The sequence below is a fragment of the Rana temporaria genome, chromosome 4 (genome assembly GCF_905171775.1).
Source record: "Rana temporaria chromosome 4, aRanTem1.1, whole genome shotgun sequence".
Taxonomy (NCBI): Eukaryota; Metazoa; Chordata; class Amphibia; order Anura; family Ranidae; genus Rana; species Rana temporaria.
Window position 1 is genome coordinate 451158455 of NC_053492.1, and position 25103 is coordinate 451183557.

Consider the following 25103-nt stretch of genomic DNA (forward strand, 5'->3'; position numbering starts at 1 on the left):
CTCATCTCCAGGACTTCTCCAGACCCTCGCCCACCGTCAACGATCCTTGAAAACTCATCTCTTCAGGGAAGTCTAGCCCAACTATCGAAAAAATTTGAACTTTTACGTTCCCCATCATCTCATGCCTCTCAGTTATTACCCGTTGTACCACTTTACCCTTTGTATTAGATTGTAAGCTCTCAGAAGCAGGGCCCTCTTAACCCTCTTGCATTGAATTGTATTGTAACTGTACTGTCTCACTTTATATTGTAAAGTGTGGTGCAAACTGTTGGCACTATACACATCCTGTATTATAATAATAATAATAAAAATATATAATTTACAGGATTATTATTAAAGTTAAATTGACTGTGCACTTCACAAGTGAAACTATTATTGTATATACTCGACATTACTGTTTTGAAGTTTGCTCATATATACGTTTGTTCTCTATAGAGATATCTACACATAAAAAGTACACTCCTGAAGAAGCGGTGCCACCGTGAAACATGTAGAGGTGGAAATGACAAGGAATGATGATCTGATTCCCCCCCTTCACGGATGGATACACGTTTAGTCTTTCAGTTCCTTTTCAGAGATCTAAGCCTATGTGTAGGGCTGTGGAAATTAAAGATTAATTCCTCGATTAATCGTTAATTTTTTTGATCGATCAAAATTCTTTTGATCGGTACTAGTGGTGCAACGGATCGTAAATGATCCGAACGGGTCACCATATGCGGATCGGCACACCATGTGATCCGCGGAGCTCCGCTGCTGCCTCGGCCATAGGAAAGGCCGTGCCTTCGTCATCACCCGGCCTCAACTCTCGTGTTAGGTGAGTTTCTCTGGTAAGACTAAGCAAGCACTAATCTTCCTATACAGTGGGGAGATGTTGACCATATTACAGTTGGGGGGGAGATGTCTGTGGATATTACATCGGGGGGGGGGGGAGATGTCTGTGGATATTACAGTTGGGGGGTGTGTGGAAGTGGGGGAGATGTCTGTGGATATTACAGTCTGGGGGGGGGGGGAGATGTCTGTGGATATTACAGTGGGGGGGGAGATGTCTGTGGATATTACATCGGGGGGGGGGGAGATGTCTGTGGATATTACATCGGGGGGGGGAAGATGTCTGTGGATATTACATCGGGGGGGGGGGGGAGATGTCTGTGGATATTACATCGGGGGGGGGGGGGGAGATGTCTGTGGATATTACATCGGGGGGGAGATGTCTGTGGATATTACAGTGGGGGAGATGTCTGTGGATAGTACATCGGGGGGGGGGGGAAATGTCTGTGGATATTACATCGGGGGGGGGGGGAGATGTCTGTGGATATTACAGTGGGGGAGATGTCTGTGGATATTACATCGGGGGGGGGGGGAGATGTCTGTGGATATTACATCGGGGGGGAGATGTCTGTGGATATTACAGTGGGGGAGATGTCTGTGGATAGTACATCGGGGGGGGGGGGGGAGATGTCTGTGGATATTACAGTTGGGGAGAGGTCTGTGGATATTACATCGGGGGGGATGTCTGTGGATAGTACATCGGGGGGGGGGGGGGGGGGAGAGGTCTGTGGATATTACAGTTGGGGGGGGGGGGGAGGTCTGTGGATATTACATCGGGGGGGGGGGGGAAGATGTCTGTGGATATTACATCGGGGGGGGGGGGGGATGTCTGTGGATATTACAGTGGGGGAGATGTCTGTGGATATTACATCGGGGGGGGGGGGGGAGATGTCTGTGGATATTACATGGGGGGGGAGATGTCTGTGGATATTACAGTTGGGGAGAGGTCTGTGGATATTACATCGGGGGGGATGTCTGTGGATAGTACATCGGGGGGGGGGGGGGAGATGTCTGTGGATATTACATCGGGGGGGGGGGGAGATGTCTGTGGATATTACATCGGGGGGGGGGGGAGAGGTCTGTGGATATTACAGTGGGGGATTATATATGGTGGTGATCCGAAAAATGTATGTGTGTTATAATTAATCAAAATTAGTCGATGAGTCGATTAAAAAAAAAAAAACGATTAATTGAACATGAAACTACTTATGTCTATTGTACTTTCTCCTTAACCACTTAAGCCCCGGACCAATATGCTGCCTAAAGACCGAAGGTGTTTTTACAGTTCGGGACTGCGTCGCTTTAACAGACAATTGCGCGGTCGTGCGACGTGGCTCCCAAACAAAATTGACGTCCTTTTTTTCCCCACAAATAGAGCTTTCTTTTGGTGGTATTTGATCACCTCTGCGGTTTTTATTTTTTGTGCTATAAACAAAAATAGAGCGACAATTTTGAAAAAATTCAATATTTTTTACTTTTTGCTATAATAAATATCCCCCAAAAACATATATAAAACATTTTTTTTCCTCAGTTTAGGCCGATACGTATTCTTCTACCTATTTTTGGTAAAAAAAAAAAAAAAAAAAAAAAAAAAATCGCAATAATCGTTTATCGGTTGGTTTGCGCAAAATTTATAGCGTTTACAAAATAGGGGATAGTTTTATTGCATTTTTTTTTTTAATTTTTTTTTTACTACTAATGGCGGCGATCAGCGATTTTTTTCGTGACTGTGACATTATGGCGGACACTTCGGACAATTTTGACACATTTTTGGGACCATTGTCATTTTCACAGCAAACAATGCATTTAAATTGCATTCTTTATTGTGAAAATGACAGTTGCAGTTTGGGAGTTAAACACAGGGGGCGCTGTAACATTTAGTGTTCACTTTGTGTGTGTTTACAACTGTAGGGGGGGTGTGGCTGTAGGACTGACATCATCGATCGAGTCTCCCTAATAAAAGGGATCACTCGATCGATGCGCCGCCATAGTGAAGCACGGGGAAGCCGTGTTTACATACGGCTCTCCCCGTTCTTCAGCTCCGGGAAGCGATCGCGACGGAGCGGCTATAAATGAATAGCCGCGCCGTCGTCCCGGATCGCTCCCCGAGGCTTACCGACCTCCGCATGTACCAGGGGGGGTCCCGATCGGACCCCCGACCCACGTCAAGCAGAGGACGTACGGGTACGTGCATGTGCCTGTCCGTGCCATTCTGCTGACATATATTTACATGAGGAGGTCGGCAAGTGGTTAAAGGGCTATTTTATTATCAGGTTTTGTCCTAATAAATTTATATTTTTTTTACATTTGCGTATGTGAGTCTTTACCGTAAGTCCAAAGCAAGCACTAATCTTCCTATACAGTGGGGAGATGTCTGTGGATATTACAGTGGGGAAGATGTCTGTGGATATTACAGTGGGGGGAGATGTCTGTGGATATTACAGTGGGGGAGATGTCTGTGGATATTACAGTGGGGGAGATGTCTGTGGATATTACAGTGGGGGATTATATATGGTGGTGATCCGAAAACTGTATGTGTGTTATAATTAATCAAAATCAGTCGATGAGTCGATTAAAAAAAAAAAAATTGATTAATTGAACACGAAAATTTTAATCAGTAACAGCCCTACTTATGTGTATTGTATTTTCTCCTTAAAGGGCTATTTTATTATCAGGTTTTGTCCTAATAAATTTATATTTTTTATACATTTGCGTATGTGAGTCTTTACCGTACCATGAAAGTCCAAATTTGCTGCCTCTTGTTTCTCGAATTGATGGGACGATGGTACATTATTATATCTTTATTTGTTCAGTAGTGATAATTAACTTTACAAGTGTAGTTGCTCCAGATCTTAGTAAATAAGGTGAAGCTTCACTTTGCAAAGAATACCCAATTACATTATGCAAGGGAAAAAAACAAACAAAAAACAGCATTTTTGCTTGCACATGATTGGATGATGAAAGTCAGGAGAGGTTTCCCTCATTTCATAAGATTTGCAGCAAATGCCCTTGCAGAGTGAAACTGCACAGTCCACTCGCCTTCAGTAAATGAACCTCACAGACTTCACATGAGCCACATTGTGTGTCGAATATAAGACAGCCATTTCTATATACTGACCGATTTGTGGACATGGGAGATCGCGGTTGCCAGCTCCAGGCCATCCAATAAACTGTTGCCATCATAATCGTGCATCTTGAAGTAATGAAGCTGCAGCTCCTGCGGGGACATCTCCGACTCCGGCTTCTTTACAACTCCTTCTAAATGCTCCATAATGTGGCTGAGGACAAAAAAATCATATTGGTCTCAGTCTCTCTTCTTCTCTCAAGTGCCATAGCTTTTTTTTGGACTTTTATCCTTTAGATTTTGTATTCTATGTTAAAGCGCTGAGCAGCTTTAAAGGACAGATAGAGCTTTAATTTGGTAACAGATTTGGATATTTGTTTTTAATTCTTAGGTTTTAGGAAGAAGATCAAAGAGAAAATTTGCAATTTGCCAGAAAATATAACGGGCAAGGTTTTTTTAAGGGTGAAAGGATATCAAATACACTATATGGCCAAAAGGTATATGGATACCGCTACAAATTAGTGAGAGATAACTGATCTGCTCCTCTGTGGGAATTAAAAGTGATTGTAAAAGTTTTTTTTTTTTATAAAAAAAAATGAAAAAAAAATGAAAAAAAAAATACTTACCTGCTTTGTGCAGTGGTTTCGCACATGCTCGCTCCCAAAAAAAAAAACAGTTTCATAGTAAAACAGGTAATATTTCTCATTTATTAATGTGCGCTGATGAGGCTGCACTGATGGGAACTGGTATGCACCTGTAGGTGGCACTGCATAGCAGCAGTGCCTCTCCCTGTTCGGGACCAATGTCCCTCTGTCAGAAGCCGGTGATCATCTTTTTTTTTGTCAGCACGAGAAAAAAACAAAACAAAAAAAACGGATTACCGAACTTCTGTTTACATCACGTCATCAGCCGTCATTGGTTGACAGCTGATCACGTGGGAAGGGGCCAGGATCTGTGATCAGCTAAGTCTCATTGACTCTGATCACAGAGGGCATAAAGGCAGCTCATGCATGGGAGGATGTCTATTGACACCCTGCTGGCAATTAAAGGAGTTGTAAAGGAAAAAAAAAATGTTGCCTAAAATTAATGTTTGCAAGGTAGACAGACAGAACAGTGTAATGATTCTGTTAAAAAACGAGTAAATACCTATTATATTCCTTCATCTATATCACCTCCAGCGTTCTAGTTTCTGTTCTCTCATTCACTTCCTGGTTTGCGGCGCTCGTTCATGTAAGAACTACATTTCCCAGTATGCATTGCGGCACGCCCAGTAAGTCACACCTCCTTGAAGTCTCTAACACGTAGAGAGCGTCCTGCCGCACAGATGTAGTTCCCAGGAGGGGGTGAGCACGTTACTGACCACCGCAGTAAACCCTCCCGTCACGGTGGTCAGTAAAATCAGACAAGCAGGAAGTGAACAGAACAGAGAAGAAATAGAGCGACTTCTGCGCAAAAACAAACAATGAGGAAGTGAAAAGAGGAATGTCTGCAGGTAAAGGATGCTTATTGGGAATTTTTTTTTTCCCTTTATAACCCCTTTAAGGCCCAAGCTAGCGCTCCTACAGCCACTACCTGATCCAAATCCTCTAGTGACAGCAAGTCGGGAATCTTCTCCCCCCACTCACTGACACTATCTTTTTTTTTTTTTTTTTTAAACGCGGCCATGCAGGACTTCGCATTTCTGTGAATGAATGAATGACTGACTTGTATAGCGCTACACATGCGAACTGAATCCCCTCTGGGCGCTTTTTCCAGCCAGTGTCTGCTTGGCTGGTGCGGTCATTTTACCCCGTAGGGGTAAATGGGAGAACTACAAGTACCAACAGTCTTTGGGGCTGTCAGCTTGTAGTTCTCAATGAACCATCAGAGCACTGTTGAGCACTCTAGGTAGCTAATTGATGGTTTCTGTCATTCTGTAACTGCTGATCGCGGGTGCAATGCTTTCCAGGCTCCTACTAAAACAAAAACAAAAATGTAAAGAAAAATAATAAAATGCACTTTTCTTTTTTGCCTGCAATAAGTGCATTTATTCTTTTTTTTTTTTACAAAGGGGAACTTATCCTTTAAAGTACCAAGTTATAAATATTACAGGATATATTTTTTCTATTTGCACTAACAGTTCGGTTTTCAGGAGATTTAATCCCTTTCTCCAGTACAAGTAGTACTGAGACACAGAGGTTTAGCAAAATGCCAAAACAAATTCTACACTTGGCGCTTCGCTCTCCTACTTATACAGGCTTAGAGCCTCCCCACCAGTTATCTATCTATCTATACACACACGCGCGCACGTGTATGTATGTATGTATATATATTTATATACACACACACATATACAGTACAGACCAAAAGTTTGGACACACCTTCTCATTCAAAGAGTTTTCTTTATTTTCATGACTATGAAAATTGTAGATTCACACTGAAGGCATCAAAACTATGAATGAACACATGTGGAATTATACATAACAAAAAAGTGTGAAACAACTGAAAATATATTTCATATTCTAGGTTCTTCAAAGTAGCCACCTTTTGCATTGATTACGGCTTGGCACACTCTTGGCATTCTCTTGATGAGCTTCAAGAGGTAGTCACCTGGCGCAGCACCCCATCACTCTCCTTCTTGGTCAAATAGCCCTTCCCCCACCTGGAGGTGTGTTTGGGGTCCTTGTCCTGTTGAAAAATAAATGATGGTCCAACTAAACGCAAACCGGATGGAATAGCATGCCGCTGCAAGATGCTGTGGTAGCCATGCTGGTTCAGTATGCCTTCAATTTTGAATAAATCCCCAACAGTGTCACCAGCAAAGCACCATCACACCTCCTCCTCCATGCTTCACGGTGGGAACCAGGCATGTAGAGTCCATCCGTTCACCTTTTCTGCGTCGCACAAAGACACGGGGGTTGGAACCAAAGATCTCAAGTTTGGACTCATCAGACCAAAGCACAAATTTCCACTGGTCTAATGTCCATCCCTTGTGTTCTTTATCCCAAACAAGTCTCTTCTGCTTGTTGCCTTTCTTTAGCAGTGGTTTCCTAGCAGATATTCTACCATGAAGGCCTGATTCACACAGTCCGTTTTCATCGGACATGTCCGCTCGGAGATTTCGGTCTGATGGCTGTACACACCATCAAACCGAAATCCCAGCGGACAGAGAACGCGGTGACATAGACGACACCGACGTTCTCTATCGCGCGAGTTCAATGCCTCCACGCATGCGTCAAATCAATTTGACGCATGTGCAGGATTTCGGTCCGCTGGTTAGACGTACTAACCAGCGGACATGTCCCACAAACAGCTCTCCAGCGGACAAGTTTCTTAGCATGCTAAGAAACGTTTGACCGCTGGAAATCTGTCCGCTAGCCTGTACACACGATCGGATCTGTCCTCTGAAACTGGTCCGCGGACCAGTTTCAGCGGACATGTCCGGTCCTGTGTACGAGGCCTAACAGTTCTAGAGATGTGTCTGCTGCAAAAGGTGGCTACTTTGAAGAACCTAGAATATGAAATATATTTTCAGTTGTTTCACACTTTTTTGTTATGTATAATTCCACATGTGTTACTTCATAGTTTTGATGCCTTCAGTGTGAATCTACAATTTTTCATAGTCCTGAAAATAAAGAAAACTCTTTGAATGAGAAGGTGTGTCCAAACTTTTGGTCTGTACTGTGTATATATATGTATGTATGAACACCGCTTCCAGGAACAAGGCTATGAACTACTTTCGCAATAGTACACAAAGTCCCAACCCCCCCCCCCCCCCCCATAAAATATATCCATAGGTCCCCAACATTTGCTTGAGACACCAGCCAGAATCAGGGACACTAACCCATGTCTGTAGGTACTACTCTTTAACCACTTGCCGACCAGCCGCCACAGCTTTACAGCGGCAGGTCGGCTCAGCTGCGCGAAATCAAGTAATAGAACGTGATTTCGCATTTCAGCCACTAGGGACGCGCGTGCCCGGCGCGTGCGATCATCGCCGGGCACCCCCGATCGCTCGTTACAGAGCGAGAACCAGGAGCTGTGTGTGTTCACATGGGGGGGGGGGTCAGATCTGGGGGTCCCCTTTGTTAAAGGGATCTTCCAGATTCTGATAGGCCCCCAGCCCGCAGACCCCCACAACCACCGGTCAAGGGTTGTGGGGAGGAGGCCCTTGTCCCCATCAACATGGGGACATCCTCCCCATGTTGAGGGCATGTGGCCTGGTACGGTTCAGGAGAGGGGGGGGGGCGCACTCTGTCCCCCCTCTTTTCTACGGCCAGCCAGGTTAACGTGCTCGGATAAGGGTCTGGTGTGGATTTTTGGGGGAACTCCATGCCATTTAAAAAAAAAAAATTGGGTGGAGTTCCCCTTAAAATCCACACCAGACCTGAAGGGTCTGGAATGGATATTTGGGGGGAACCCCACATCATTTTTTTTTTAAATTGATGGCGGGGTTCCCCTTAATATCCATACCAGACCTGAAGGGCCTGGTAATTGAATTTGGGGGGCCTGGTATGCTCCTAGAGGGGAACCTGCCGTTTTTTTATTTAAAATTTGGCGTGGAGTTCCCCCTCATGATTCATACCAAACACGGCGTCTAGAATTGGCGGGAATCCAAGTCGGATCCCCGTCGCTTCTATGTCGGCTTTTTCTCGCCGCGGCAAGCCAGCTCGGCGCTGGCTCCCGCGACGGGGCTCGTAGGTGGTCAATCTCGCTGAGAAAAGGAGCGAGATTGTGTCAATCTCACTGTCACCTACTGTAGTTATCATTTCAGATTTTCGAATTTTCAATTTTTTGTGAATTTGCGAATATTTCAAATTTACCAATTTTCGAATATACAAATTTACGAATATTGGGAAATTTTTTACGAGTTTTCCTTAATTCGGATATTTGCAAATGAACAAATTTGTCCAAATTTGTTAAACGAATTTGGAACGAAACAAATTGCATCAGTCTTTTATTCAGCTCCTCTGTCCCTAGGGAGGACCTGGATCCCAGACTGGAGCATGTGAAAATAAATACCGGGGAGAGGAATCCTGATTGTCATCAGAGGTCAACCATTACATAGATAAAACTGCACACATTTTGTGATGTTACCCCATCGGGTCAAAAAGAAAGAAAACGTCTTTATAGTACATTATCAGGATTTACTAAAAATTGTATCAGCCACTCACCCTCTTTATCCATGAAGATAGGTGACCCCCAATGCTTCATTACTTACCTTCAGCGATGATCGTGATCTTCTAAGCCAGTGATGGCGAACCTTGGCACCCCAGATGTTTTGGAACTACATTTCCCATGATGCTCAACTACACTGCAGAGTTCATGAGCATCATGGGAAATGTAGTTCTAAAACATCTGGGGTGCCAAGGTTCGCCATCACTGTCCTAAGCTGTCTGCAGCCCAGACAGTAAAAATCTAGTCCCATAGACTTGATGGGACGTACCCATATAGCAGAAGCAATAACACATTCACGTTCATGAACCCTGGCACACAAGTGCATCCTGGCACCAGATTCATAACATCCACTGTATATACTGTAGCTTGGATGACACCATGGAATGATTCTTTTGAAAATGATAGGAACACGTGAAAAAGCTGCAATTTATGCCACTACTACTGACCTCAGAGGTTTAAAATTTTTATAGTTAAAGTGCAAGTCCACCCTAAAACTAAAATCCCTGCATCTACAGACATTGAGGATCTAACACTAATCTACCCAAGTCTATGAAGAAGTAATCAGTATACATACCTTTTCTGAAGCCGACCCGATCTCCAGCGGCAGAAGCTCTGCAGAGGACACAGCCGACAACGGGTGTGAAATGAATGGGGAGTGACGTTACCCGTAGAGTTACTATGGGGCTTCTGTTGTCGGACGTGTCCTCTACACCCGCCTACACAGTGAAAGCCGCAGTGACAGCTCAGCGTGGGATCGGGTCAGTATGTATACTGTTTTTTTCTTCACAGGGTTAGATAGGTTAGTGTTAGATTGTCGATGTTTGTAGATGCAGGGATTTTAGGGTGGACTCCTACTTAAGATGACAGGGGGTGGAGCTTAATAGGCATTTCCATGTATTCTAACAGTTAAGGAAGTCTTATGTTTTCAGTTTTACATGCCATATAATCTGCTTGGTCATATCACGCTTTACTAAAGCCGGGTACACACTATGGGCCAGATTCTCGTAGAATCTGCGGCGGCGTAGCGTAAGCCATTTACACCACGCCGCCGCAATTTACTGGAGCAAGTGCCGTATTCTTAAAGCACTTGCTCCGTAATTTGCGGCGGCGTAGTGTAAATGGCCCGGCTTAAGGCCGCGTAATTCAAAGGGGGCGGCTTGTATTTAAATTAAGCGCGCCCCCGCGCCGATCGAACTGCGCATGCGCCGGCCGTAAAAATAGCCCAGTGCGCATGCTCCAGCTCTCGACGGAAAACGTCAATGAAGCCGACGTGAGCGTCATGTACGTAAAGCCCTTTTCGCGAACGACTTAGTAAAACGACGTAAACGACATAAAAAGACGACGCTGTCCCGACGCCATACTTAACATGGCATACGACGGACCTTCGTAAACTTACCCCTCATATAGCAGGGGTAAGTTTACGCTTACGGAAACAACGTAAACGACGACGAGGCGGCGCAAAAACGTTCGGGGATCGGCGTATCAGGCTCATTTGCATAGACAAATGAGAAATCGTCGTAAACGCCATCTGAGAAATCGTCGTAAACGCCAATCCAACTATTATTGGCCAGTTCATCATCCAATGGAAACTTCCAACCCTTCATCTGATTGGGCAATCTCTAACCTATCTCCCAAATTTATAAGTAATTATATCATATGGGGGTCTGCCAACGAATCAATTTGATTCATATCTAATGGGTCCTTGTCATTTTTTATAACGTTTGTCTGTAAATGTAAAACTTATTTGTAGTATTGGATGGAGAGGGGAAGCTTTTTTGTTGCTTTCTGTTTTGGCCTCACATACACTTTAGGAGAGACTATAAAATCATATTTGGACACCTTTACTATCCCAAAAAAAACAATTTTTAAGAATTCATAAAGCGTATTTACTACAAAATTAATCAACAGTTTCAAATATCCATATAAAACACTTCTGGCCCGGATTCACAGAGAGCGGGCGCACATTACGCCGCCGTAGCACAAATAATATACGCTACGACGACGCACCGCAGAGAGGCAAGCACGGAATTCACAAAGCCAGTGCTCCCAAAACTGCACTGGGTTTCTAAGGCGTAAGCCGGCGTAGGTGAAAGTGGGCGTGAGCCATGCAAATGAGCCGTAAAGCCATGCAAATGATGGGCCGAGCGCCAGACAGATACGTATAACGAATTGCACATACGCCGGGACGTAGACGCATCCCTGTGCGCATGCTCACAACCACATCGGAACAACTGCCTATGCTACGCCGGATCACTGTGTACGCCGTTAACGTAACCTACGCCCAGCCAGACCCACGTCCAATGTAAATTACGCCGGCTTGGGTTCCCTGGTGCAGCCCTTTGCATGGATGCTGCCGAGTTAAACCTCCTTTATGGGGCATAACTTTACACCGGACGTATGACTTTACACGCACTGCATCGGGCGCACGTACGTTCGTGAATCGCCGTATTTCCCTCATTTGCATATTTGAATGGCTGATCAATGGGAGCGTAAATATGCGCCCAGCGTAAATGTGCGACCACCCTACGCCGGCGTAAGTAAGTTACGTCGGCAGGCTGAAGCCTTTTTTTAGTATCTCTGTTTGTGGGTCAGGCGCACAGATACGACGGCGCACATTTATACTTACGTCGGCGTATCTTAAGATACGTCGGCGTAAGTGCTTTGTGAATCCGGGCCATCTATGTATATATTGTTCTATGCTCTACCGTTACTGATAATATTATTTTTCAACCTGATTTTATTACAAATCATACATGACAATGCCTGATAATTGAAGCGTTGGGATAAATTATTTATTATTTTGTGGCTTAGATTAACCACTTAAGCCCGGACCTTTAGGCAGCTAAATGCCCAGGCCAGGTTTTGCGATTCGGCACTGCGTCGCTTTAACAGACAATTGCGCGGTCGTGCGACGTGGCTCCCAAACAAAATTGACGTCCTTTTTCCCCCCACAAATAGAGCTTTCTTTTAATGGTATTTGATCACCTCTGCGGTTTTTATTTTTTGCGCTATAAACAAAAATAGAGCGACAATTTTGAAAAAAAATCAATATTTTTTACTTTTTGCTATAATAAATATCCCCCAAAAACATATATAACATTTTTTTTTCCGTCAGTTTAGGCCGATACGTATTCTTCTATCTATTTTTGGTAAAAATAAATAAAAAATCGCAATAAGCGTTTATCGATTGGTTTGAACAAAATTTATAGCGTTTACAAAATAGGGGATAGTTTTATTGCATTTTTATAAAAAAAAAAAATTTACTACTAATGGCGGCGATCAGCGTTTTTTTTCGTGACTGCGACATTATGGCGGACACTTCGGACACTTTTGACACATTTTTGGGACCATTGTCATTTTCACAGCAAAAAATGCATTTAAATTACATTGTTTATTGTGAAAATGACAGTTGCAGTTTGGGAGTTAACCACAGGGGGCGCTGAAGGAGTTAGGGTTCACCTAGTGTGTGTTTACAACTGTAGGGGGGTGTGGCTGTAGGTCCGATCGTGTCTCCCTACAAAGGGGATGACACGATTGATGCAGCCGCCACAAGGACCTCGCCTGTGGAATGCACTACCAACCACCATCCGACTGGAGTCGGACCACTTGGCCTTCAGGAGAAAGATTAAAACCCATCTCTTCTGAGGTCAAGGGGTTCCTTACCCATGAAATGGATACAGCGCCCAGAGGCGATTCAGTTCGCATGTGTTGCGCTTTACAAGTCTCTCTCTCTCTCAGTGAAGCACAGGGAAGCCGTGTTTACATACAGCTAGCTCTCCCCGTTCTTCAGCTCTGGGGACCGATCGCGAGGGGGCGGCTAGAAACGAATAGCCACGCCCTCGTCCCGGATCGCTCCCCGCGGGTTTCCAACCGCCGCATGTACCGGGGGGGGGGTCCTGATCGGACCCCAGACCCGCGGAAAGGCAGGGACGTACATGTACGCCCATATGCCTGTACGTGCCATTCTGTGGACGTACATATACATGCGGCGGTCGTTAAGCGGTTACCATACAAAAATGTTATAGAATATAATAATCTTATGTACAATCTTTTCTATCTCTCCATCAGATTTCTCACTGCCGAGATCCTTTGTGGCCTGCAGTTCCTTCATAACCGAGGGATTGTACAGCGGGATCTCAAACCAGACAACATTCTCCTGGATAGCGTCGGACATGTGAGAATCGCCGACTTTGGCTTATCAGCAACAGATGTGCATGCATCCGGAACCCTGACTTCCGACCTCGGAACTCCACTATACATGGCACCAGAAGTGAGTATTGGATCATTTTGGTTTTCCTGTCTTCTTGTCAGTAAAACAATCAGTACTGAGCATTCTACTCTTTTTTTATATTTCCACAGAGATATTTGGGTGAGCCATATGGATTTGGCGTTGACTATTTCTCTCTGGGAGTTATAGTCTATGAGATGGCGATTGGAAGTTATCCATTCAATGGCTCAGGCAACGACCCAGACAAGAAGTTAGAATACTTAATCTGCAACCAATGTCCAATTTTCCCTGAGGATTTCAATATGGAACTCGAGGACCTCATTGGGAACAAAGTAAGTAAACACCATTTGTAGCCAGCAAAAAATTATATTTTATTATGAGTTATAAAAGTAGAATTGCAGTTTTTGCCTTTGTACCATGGATAACCATTTTTTTTTTGTATATTTTTACAGCTACTATGCAAATGTGGAGAAACAAGAGAGATGTTTGTTAAAGATCTACGGAGCCACCCATTTTTCAAGAGCGTAGACTGGATGGAACTGGAGGCTGGAGAAGCAAGCCCGCCATTTACCATGAGCCCGGTAAGTATATGAACCGCCCAGCACCTGAGTGTGCATAACCACATTTCTAATAGAAAGGCCATCATTGTACATAATATTCAGTAATAATGTTTCTTTTCTTCACAGTGCCCCCCAGACCTGACGACAGTGATGACAATGGAGAAAATCATAGATCCTGCCGAACGGAAGCCTAAATTTAAAGCAAAGCACAAGAAGCTTTTTTGTGGATTCTCTTTCACCAGCAGCAGATGGGGAGAAATTGAAAGGCCACAGGTGTCATCAGCTTCCCCTGCAAACTCTGCAGGGCTGTAAATATTATTTTGAATGCACTACCGAAGGGATGCAAGACATGTGACCAGCCTGAAACCAAGGACATACTGGAGTTTGTTCCCCCCACCCCCTTATCTACACCTGATGCCGATCCAGGCAATGATTCAGAGGGACGCCGTGGGAAGGGGACTACATCTCCCAGCAATCTCTGTCCGCATGGGGAACTACAACTCCCAGCATGCTCTGTGTATGTAATGGGGCTTCAGCTCCCAGCCTGGAATAAGATGTTACAGGACTACACGTCCCAGCATGATTTTTTCTATAGATGTACTACAGGTCCCAGCAATCTCTACATACCCCAGCCTGCTCCCCTCCCCCTCCTCAGGGGTAATTTCACCCCACACTCCTCTCTCACCAAGGATAAGGGTGGGCCGGTTGGGCCTGCGGGGGAGGGGTAAAGGGCGGTGGGAGATGAGTGGGGTGGTGGGATTGGGGGGGTGCAATCCCCCATGAGGAGGGGGAGGGGAGCAGGCTGGGATATGTAGAGATCACTAGTACCTGTAATATCTCCATAGAAAAAAAATCATGCTGGGATATGTAGTCCCACAGCATCTTATTCCAGGCTGAGGGCTGAACCCCCACTACTTACACAGTGCATGCTGGGAGTTGTAGTTCCCCATGCGGACAGAGATTGCTGGGAGTTGTAGTTCCCTTAGAGCCTGAGCAGAGGCGGCAGATTACACAGACACGTCGTGACCCACCTGTAGTCTGGACAATGGCTCCTCCCTCTGGAGCTCTGTGTGGGGGATGGTCCCTCCTCCCCCGCTTTCCACACACCGACACCCACATCTCCACTCACTTACCACCGAGGGTGGGGCTCCAATTGCCCGCCCTCCCCCACACACAGGGCTGATCCAGGAAATATTCGATTGCCTCTCGCGGGATCAGGAAGGAATTTTTTCCCCAGCTGGAGCACATTGGCTTATGCTTTGCTGGGGTTTTTCGCCTTCCTCTGGATCAACTGCCTCACAACCCAATACACCCACTCATCTACCACCAAGAGGGGACGCTACCACCCTGGGTATGGGGTGAGTGTGGCCAGTGGAACTTCCCCCCAAGTTTCATCTGCCCCCACTCCCCCACGCCCAGCATACTGGTATTACCACCTGCCCTCACCTATATGCACTTATCTACCACCAAGAGGGGACGCTACCACCCTGAGTATAGAGTGAGTGTGTAACAACTAAACCTGGGGAATGCCCAGGAAAAAAACAGGCCTCGAGTCCTTACCGACCAGCCTGCAGAACAACCAAATTAACCTGTCTAACAGTACGCGTTAAAAACAGGGGTTTTGTCTGCACGCATTTGCAAACGCATGCGTGAGCAACAGAGCCGCGCCAAGGCACCATGTAATCTGTGGTTTTAACACTAAACAATGAGCGTCCCCACAGTGGAGGCACATGCATTCTAATGGATAGATGAGGAAAGGTGGACTGAAGGGGTGCCACCCCTCCTTAAAAGGTACAGGAGCACACCAAACACCCAGCATATAGCACAATGGCACCCCGAGTATAGGGTGTGTGTGGCCAATGGAACTTCCCAAGTTTCATATGTCCACACTGCCCAGCGTAATGGTACTACCCCCTGGCCCCACCTATATGCACTCATCTACCACCAAGAGGGTCCAGAGAAAATGGTGTGCCTTGCAGATAAGTTGGGCTACGTGCCCAGGTATAAACAGGACTAACATTTACTAACACACTGGTCAACATACAATGACTGGCATGCACTGACCTACACTAACAGACGACGTCCACATGTACACAAACTGACCGCTCCATGCTTTAGAGAGATGCACACAGACAGACAACCAAATTAGGCGAGAGTAGATCGCACACACAGATTATAAGATGAGGCCTACTACAAACATACATCCAACATTAGATAAAGGATGACTAGCATCCAGTAGGGTAGCTTAGTGTAGTTAGTGTAGGTCCTGCCCTAGAAGAGTCTACCTTGTCGTGGTGGGCAGGCTTGGAATCTCTTGGTCAACAGTGTGCCAGCAAACAGGCGAGAGGATCACTAGATCTTCACTTCTGGCCAATTGATTTTACTAAAGGACTCTTGGTTTAATCAGAGTATATTTATAGTTAAAAAAGGACATTTCCACATTTGCAAGGCTAGAAGTGGCTCTATGGCTACTTCTACTTCTGGGGTGTGTAGGTATGTGTAATAGGTGTTTATGTATTAAAGCGGAGGTTCACCCTCAGAGAGCACATTTTCCCCTTAGATTCCTGCTCGTTTTTCCTAGGGGAATCGGCTAGTTGTTTTAAAATATGATCCGTACTTACCCGTTTACGAGATGCATCCTCTCCGTCGCTTCCGGGTATGGGCTGCGGGACTGGGCGTCCCTTCTTGATTGACAGTCTTCTGACGGTCGCATCCATCGCGTCACGATTTTCCGAAAGAAGCCGAACGTCGGTGCGCAGGCGCAGTATAGAGCCGCACCGACGTTCGGCTTCTTTCGGCTACGAGTGACGCGATGGATGCGACCGTCGGAAGCCTCTCGGAAGACTGCCAATCAAGAAGGAACGCCCGCTCCCGAAGACCCATACCGGAAGCGACGGAAGAAGATGCATCTCGAAAACGGGTAAGTACAGCTCATATTTTAAAACAAATAGCCGATTCCCCTAGACCAAACGAGCAGGAATCTAAGGGGAAAAGGGCAAACATTAAATAAATGGGTGAACTCCCGCTTTAACATGTGTCCTAACCATGTATATATGTATGTACTGACAAGCCCCTTATGTGACAGTAGTGACAAGGTCCTCTCAATGGAGACATCAGGGGTCTTCTAGCTTCACCCCAAGAACAGGATATATGATTAAATCCTGTAATGAAACATTCCCCTTTACTCGGAAAAGATATCAAGTTCTGAAGGGAATTTTATATTATTTTTTTTATAAATGTTTTATTCCTACACATTCCACTCACAAAATATATGGGAAATTCTTTCCCGTTATCCAGGGCTAGAGGATCTGCTCTATTCAGAAAATGTGTTCTCCCCCCCCCCCCCTTTAATCTACACTTTAGACTATCCAAGCCTTTTTCTAGTCTCCAAAATAATTGTAAAATTCTCAATTTTAAAAAGTGACCGCAAGGCCCGGTTCACACTTGTGCGATGCCAGACATCGCATGTGATTCGCAGCGCACTGCTTTTCACATTACATGCAATATCTGTGCGATGTGATTTCAGCCATACAGATAGTCCAAACACGCACAGGACCCTTTTTTCTGTTCGGATCAGAATCGGATCGCATTGGGTGTTCACACATGTGATCCGATTCATGTCCGAACAGTCAGTTCGCAGTGCGATACGCAAGCTGAAATGGGGATGTCGTTAACATTTAATGACACTCCCCAGCAGTTCGCATATGGCAGTGTGAACTGCCGTGCAAGTGTCGTGGCAGTGAAGGGGTTAACCACTAGGTGGCACTGAAGGGGTTAAGTGTGTCCTAGGGAGTGATTCTAACTGTTAGGGGGAGGAGCTACCAGTGACACGTCCCTGATCACTGTTCCCGATCACAGGGAACAGTAGATCAGTGACATGTCACTAGGCAGAACAAGGGAATGCCTTGTTTAGGCCGGATTCACACTAGCGAATTTCAGCTCTCTTATCTCTGCAGAGAGAAAAGAGAACTGTTCAGCAGATCATCTCCGTTTTAGCTGCGAATTTGGAGACCTGGGAGAGGTGAGGGGGGAAGTGTATTGAGGTGAATGAGAGAAATCTTGAAGAGAAATTAACACATCTGCGAATCAGATGCGTGCCCATAGAAGATAATGGGCCTGAATTCGCACCTGAGCCGCAACCCAATGCCTAGAAATCGCACATATGTGAACCAGCCTGCTTGAAATCAATGTATTTTATAATGTTATGCGAATTGGATGCGGTTTAAGCCTCAACCAAATCGCATAGGTGTGAACCCGGCCTTACAAAGGCATCCCGCTGTTCTGCCTTTGCCGACTGCAATTGCAGGCCGATCGAGAACATCGTGTTCCCAGGACCCGCGAGCACACTCACGAGGCACGCTGGGTGGCAAATTTAAAGGGACGTACAGGTACGCCCATTTGCCTGCCCGTGCCATTGTGTCAACGTATATGTGTGTGGCGGTCGGCAAGTGGTTAAAGACATGAACACCCAAAGAAATTTCACTATAGCTGGTTGGGTGCGCTGTCTCTTTTAAATTGTTACATGGATATGAAAAGCTTAATTGACAATGACACAATGACAGTGGGACTAGGCCCTGCCCCCAGGCTGTGCTCACAGCTTTAGACTGACAGCAGCTGGAGCCAATGGCTCCCAATGCTCTAATCCAAGCCTGTGATAGCGGGGAGAGGGGAGAAGAGCTGCTGCAGATGTGCATAGCGCTGGATCTAAATCGGGCTCAGTTGAGTATTAAGGGGGGGGCTGGGCACTTTTAAAAGGTTTTTACCTTAATGCACTTTCTTTAAAAAAAAAAACTCCAATAGTACAATGGTAACCAATAACATTTTGCTTCTCAAGTTAACAACTCAGGTTATCTACTTTTATCTATATCCTGTACAGCAGAGATATGCAATTAGCGGACCTCCAGCTGTTTCAAAACTACAAGTCCCATCATGCCTCTGCCTCTGGGTGTCATGCTTGTGGCTGTCAGAGTCTTGCAATGCCTCATGGTACTTGTAGTTCTGCAACAGCTGGAGGTCCGCTAATTGCATATCCCTGCTGTACAGTATGTCCTCGGCCTCTTTGTCATTCAACTTTTACCAGAATATTTTTTCTATTTGCCAGGACTGAGCATTTACTGCTTTCGCACGGAAGCTCTATACTTACCTGCTCTGTGCAACGGAATTGCACAAAGCGCTGGTGAACCTCCTCTTTTTGGGTCCCTGTCAGCGCTCCTGGCCCCTCCTCTCTGTCCAGTGCCCCCATAAGAAGCCGCTTCCCATGAGGGCACTCGTACGTGCTTGCATCCGAGTCTGCGTCCATTGACACAGACAGCGGGACACGGCCCTGCCCCCCGCTCCCTCGTCACGGGTATGGATTGACAGCACTGAAAGCCAAGGGCACGGCGAAGCCAGCGAGACTCAGAATTGAGCGGAGAGAAGAGCAGCAGGCATGCACAGCGCTGGATCGAATGAGGATATCATCTTGGTATCATCCTTTTCAGCCAGGGAGTAACTGCTCGCCTGTAGGTGGTCCCTCCATAGACACTGTCCTAGCAAACAAGGGGACAAGAGGTCCCGGTGACAGTGTTGAGTTGACAGTGACAGTGTTGAGGGGGCAGCACAGTGGTGTTGTGAGTAGCACTTTCGCCTAGCAGCAAAAGGGTCGCTGGTTCGAATCCCGACCATGACACCATCTGCCTGGAGTTTGCATGTTCTCCCTGTGCCTGCGTGGGTTTCCTCCGGGTACTCCGGTTTCCTCCCACACTCCAAAGACATGCTGGTAGGTAAATCGGATCTGTCCAAAAAATTGGCCCAGTATATATATGTATATCTGTGTGTATGACTGTGTCCCAAGCGTGTCACGATCCTACAGGGTAAAATGACCGCACCAGCCAAGCAGACACTGGCTGGAAAAAGCGCCCAGAGGCGATTCAGTTTGCATGAGTAGCGCTATACAAGTCATTCATTCATTCATTCAGTAAGCCCTTGTGGAACATTGCTAGTGAGGTTAAACAGAAGGGTGTGGTGTTGGTCTCAGATGGTTTGGTTGCCAAAGGTAACGACATAGGGGTTGGTGAACCTGAGAAACAAATGTTGTTGGGTTAATGTTGCGTCTGGTAGTGAGAGCGGTCAGTCCCTGACAGAGTTCATGGAAATGGGTCCCCAACAGTCCCAGGAGAGTAGGCCTGTGGGAGGAAAAAGAAGGATCTTAAGGCCAGATAGTAGAAGGGATAGAGAGATTAGTGGGAGCCCACGGTTCAGGAAGAAGTGCTGGTAGAAGCACAAACGGAAGAAGATGTGAGTGGAGTGCCCCTTTAGAGAAAAGGTTGGGCAGGTTAGGACTCCTGCTGTTGATAGTTGGCACAGAGGCACCACGGTGAAATGTTGGTGGAAACATACCCGGAAAAAATGGGCCTACACAGCCAATGGCTGGCACAGTGGTGTCCCATTTCTGATGATGGGTCTATGTGTTCCTCCCTCCTGTTCGAAACAGGAAGGGAGGATATGTGAGGGTGGGACTCTGTGCTACGGGAAAGATTGCTGGTTTACGCCATATTTTAAAGAGAAAGGCACGCTGATTGAACAGCTGTGTGTTCAGATATTTAGTTGTGACCTGACTATAGAATGAAAGAAATGAAGGAACACCAACCATAGGATGGACTATGGGTGTCCTAAGATATTACGGTGCCACGTCCTAGCATGAGTAGAGATTTTTAATTTTGAAGGAATAATGGACTTTATAGGCACCAATGGTCAACATAAGATATAAAAAAGTTTTTTATTGATACAAGCCCAGAAATCTGGGTAATTGAATCAACAATTACAATATAGAAAAACAATATAAAAAAAAACATATATTTGGCTATATTAAAAACATTAGTAAGCATAGAGTATCTCTAAATGCTAATAACCCAGATGGGTTGTACAAAAACCACAGATAGTCCACAAGGGACAACAACAACAGTTGGTGAACAAACGTAGACTTCAGTTGGCGTATTTTTGATACATAGGCTCTACATGTTTTGCATGTTACTGCTTCTTCAGGAGCTTAAAAAGAAAACTTTCATCTGACCTGACTATAGCTCAGGGTCCCACCCTACAGACAGGAAGTCTGTCCTGGGAATCAGGTGAATTCCCAAAATCCCTCTGAGAAGAGTCAGGGGCTGTGTGGATGTCTGCAGGAGGCAGATGTCCTTAATGGGAGTAAGCTAGGTTTGTGCTTAACTCTGAGAAAACTGTGTGTTCTGGGGAACAGAACTGGGGCCTAGGCTAAAGGCCTGAAAAAGTATGAAAGCCAGGAGGCTAAACTGTTGATTTGGCAAGATACAGGAATGGTGGAACCCCCTGCGAGGGCTGTTATGGTATTTGTGAACTTTTATTTTAAATAAAAGTGGGCTACCAGGCCCTTAAAAACTCAGTTCTGGATTGGCGTACTCACTGGAAAACGCATCTATCGCTGGAGTCCAATAACCCCAAATATATATATATATATATATATATATATATATATATATATATATATATATATATATATATATATATATATATATATATATATATATATATATATATATATATATATATATATATATATATATATATATATATATATATATATATATATATATATATATATATATATATATATAGTTTCTTCTTATTTATTTTGACACCGTTTTTCAAAAATAGAAATAAAAAATTGGGTCACTTTTATTCCTATTACAAGGAATGTAAACATCCCTTGTAATAGAAAAAAGTATGACAGGTCCTCTTAAATATGAGATCTGGGGTAAAAAAAACTCAGATCTCATATTTGGACTAAAATGCAATAAAAAAAAAAAAATAATGTTGTCATTAGAAAAAATGACAACAAAAAAATGGCCCTATAATGGGCGGAAGTGACATTTTGACTTTGTTTCCGCCCTGCTATGGTATGGAGACGGGTGGGGCCATCTTCCCCTCACTCGTCTACATACCCAGCATGAGAGTGGACTCGATCGCCTCCGCTGCTACCGGCGGCTGCGGTAAGCAATGGAGGGCGCGGGAGAGCTGCGGGAGCCCCTCTCCCACCGCCGATAACGGTCATCTCTTGGCGAATCCGCCGCAGAGACCACCATTATCTTAAAGTGGAGTTCCACCCATAAATATAACATTACATCAGTAGTTTTAAAAAAATGTCATTAGTCCTTTACAATTTTTTTTTTTTTTTTTTAGATGCCTTCAAAGTGTTGTTGCTAGGCAGAATAGTAAACCTTCCCACTTCCTGCACCTAGATGCTTAATGCTTCCTAACCTACACCGCACAGACTCCTGGGAATGTAGTGGGTGTAACTTTCCAGGAGTCTGTGCACTCCCCAGTCTCAAAGAATCATGTGACTAGGACAGTACAGGTGCTGAAACCTGATCTGACACTGCTTGTGCAGCACTGAGCATGTGCGAGATTTGCAAGGCAGAAATCCAGGAAGTCATACAGTCTGGCTTCATGATGCCCACACTTAAGATGGCCCCAGTCAATTTCTATTTTATAAAGTGTCTAAATGCTGTAACAACCTAACAAAACGGACCTTAGTTTACAGACTAACTTTACTAGAATACATTAAGCTTGTGTATTACAGGGGTATTTATATTTAAAAAGTGAAATTGTGGCCGGAACTCCGCTTTAAACCGGCCCGCTCACTGAAGAGATGGATACCTGGGGTATGGCAGCTAGTGCCGACGTATATATACAGTGGGCGGTCCGGAAGTGGTTAAAAATTAACACATAATGAAACCTTCCATTACAAACTGTTTAAAAAAAAAAAAAGAAAGAAAGAGGAAAATAATAATAATACAATTTTGGGTGAGCAAAGCCTTTACAACGACAGGCTAGGGCACTCTGTTCCTTTCAGGTTGCAATACTCACTCTTTATCCTGTATCACATTCTTGTCGAAGCGACCGCCGGCGTGGTGATCCTCTTGCACGTTGGGATGTACATGTTCTTCTGTGAATGTGGGAAGTATTAACGCCAAAGAAAACAGACAGCAAAAGATATAGGAAGTCCTGCAGCCAATCATTGTTCTTCTATGTGGGGGAAATAAAGAAGATGAGCAAATGAAAATTATTTACTAGCAAAACGCTTTATAACAATAGTTAGATAATATTATGTCAAATGATAACTATGCATAACTTTCATAAAATAGTCTGTGAAGATTCTCATTGAAACAGGTCATACTATAACTTTTGTGCAAACCAATCAATATACGTCTATTGGGATTTTTTTACAAAAAAAAAAAAATCTAGTATCTAGTAGTACTGGACTTGTCCTGCAATACAGATGTTTAGTAGTATGTCCACGTCTCACCTTCAGTTCGAAGGAGTGTCTTGAAAATACCCAGCAGGCTCGTGCGCGATGACGTCACAGATGCGGCTCCACCACATCTGTGGAGATGTGGCACCTGTGGAACCACATCTGTGACGTCATCTCGCACGAGCCTGCTGGCGAATCCGCATTCCTGGATTGTTTGCATCACTTATTATGAATTTATTCATGTAAGTGCAATCGTTTATTTTTATTTTCTTTACAATAAACTTGAGTTTTAGCATACTGCATCATGAAGCCTCTTCTGTCTTCCACTTTTATGAATATATTAAATGGAGAGCCAGCTTCTGTTTGCATGATATAGGTCAGGTGACATACCCTGAGGTAATTGCAGCGCTGAGACTTTGCAAAGGAATCATTTCTGAGTTGCTAAGCCTGTGAATAACAAATAGTGGGTTGTGTTGCAGGAGCGAGTCAGACCTCTAAAATTTGAGATCATATACTTCTGGTAAGAGGTGCGATTACATGTGGGAATCGCACTTTTTTGAGCACCTTCACACCGTTTCGACTGTCTATTTTATGCACTAAGGCTGCTTTCACATTGCAGCGTGGAACCGCGGTGACGGTATAGCCGCGCTATTTGTAGCGCGGCTATACCGTCGTATTTACAGCGATATTCGGGCGCTAGCGGTGAGGTTTTAACCCGAAAAAGGGTTAATACCGTGCTTTCCCATTGATTTCAATGGGAAGGCGCAGTATAGGAGCGGTGAACACACCGCTCCTATACCGCGGTAAAGATGTGGCTAGCAGGACTTTTGGTGCGCTCCTGCTAGCGCACCGCTTCAATGTGAAAGCCTTCGGGCTTTCACATTGAACACTGCAGGGCATGATTTTTCATGCGGTATAGCAGCGCTATTTTTAGCGCTGTACCGCATGAAAAACGCCCCAGTGTGCAAGGGGCCTTATAGTTTACCTGAATATTCACTTGAAGACTATTTCTATTTGTGACTTTTCACGTAGCCTGGATGGCGATGCTGTACCCAAATAAAATAGATTTCTTCTTTTTCCCCACAAAGAGAGCGTTTTTGATCACCTCTGCTATAAACAAAAAAACGTAAATTTTGAAAAAATAAAATGTATTTTCAGCTACAATACATGCCCCCCCCCAAAAAAAAAAGATTATATATATATATATATATATATATATATATATATATATATATATATATATATATATATATATATATATATATATATATATATCTTTTTTTTATATACATTTTTCTTTTGGAAATAAAATACACACACACACTAATATATATATATTTTTTTTTTTTTGGTTTGCGCAAAAGGTATAATGTCTACATACTACGGGATAGATTTAAGGACTTTAAAAAAAAAAAATTATGAGATTTTTAGTGGGACTGTGACATTGCGGCGAACAAATCTGACCCCAATACTGTGATCACTGTATAAATGACACTGGCAGGAAAGGGGTTAACATCAGGGGCAATCAAAGTGTTAAAGAGGTTGTAAGGGTTTTTTTTTTTTTAAATAACAAACAGATCATATTTACCTCCACTGTGCAGTTCGTTTCGCACAGAGTGGCCCCCTATCCTCGTCTTCTGGGGTCCCTCGGCGGCTGTCTCGGCTCCTCCCCGCAAGAGCTAACCCCCTTCTGGGAAGCTCTCTCCCAAGGGGGTTATCTTGCGGGCGCGCTCCCGTGTGATACAGTGGTGGCCATGGCCGGCAAGTGTATCACTCGACCCCGCCCCTGGCGCACCACTTCATTGATTTGATTGACAGCAGCAGGAGCCAATGGCTGCGCTGCTATCAATCTCCAATTGAAGAGCCACCTCAAACTGGGGTAAACCACCGCGGGATCGCGTTCACCGAGTTTCATGGCTCATGCAAGTAAAACGAGGGGGGGGGGTCATAGAGTGCAAGGTGTTCTTTGAAATAAACACAAAGCTTTACAACTTCTTTAAA

The 25103-nt window shown here is 44.7% G+C and overlaps 1 protein-coding gene across 1 annotated transcript in view; it reads right to left on the minus strand.

Moving 5' to 3' along the window:
* MCFD2 (multiple coagulation factor deficiency 2, ER cargo receptor complex subunit) overlaps positions 1 to 25103 on the minus strand; it is a 35776-nt gene that overhangs the window by 4269 nt on the left and 6404 nt on the right. The window contains exons 2-3 of the mRNA XM_040351570.1: positions 22718 to 22876; positions 3947 to 4106 (exon numbers count right to left, since the gene is read on the minus strand). Coding sequence (XP_040207504.1) covers positions 3947 to 4106; positions 22718 to 22869 — 312 coding nt within the window. The 5' untranslated portion in view covers positions 22870 to 22876. The remainder of the gene's footprint in view (positions 1 to 3946; positions 4107 to 22717; positions 22877 to 25103) is intronic.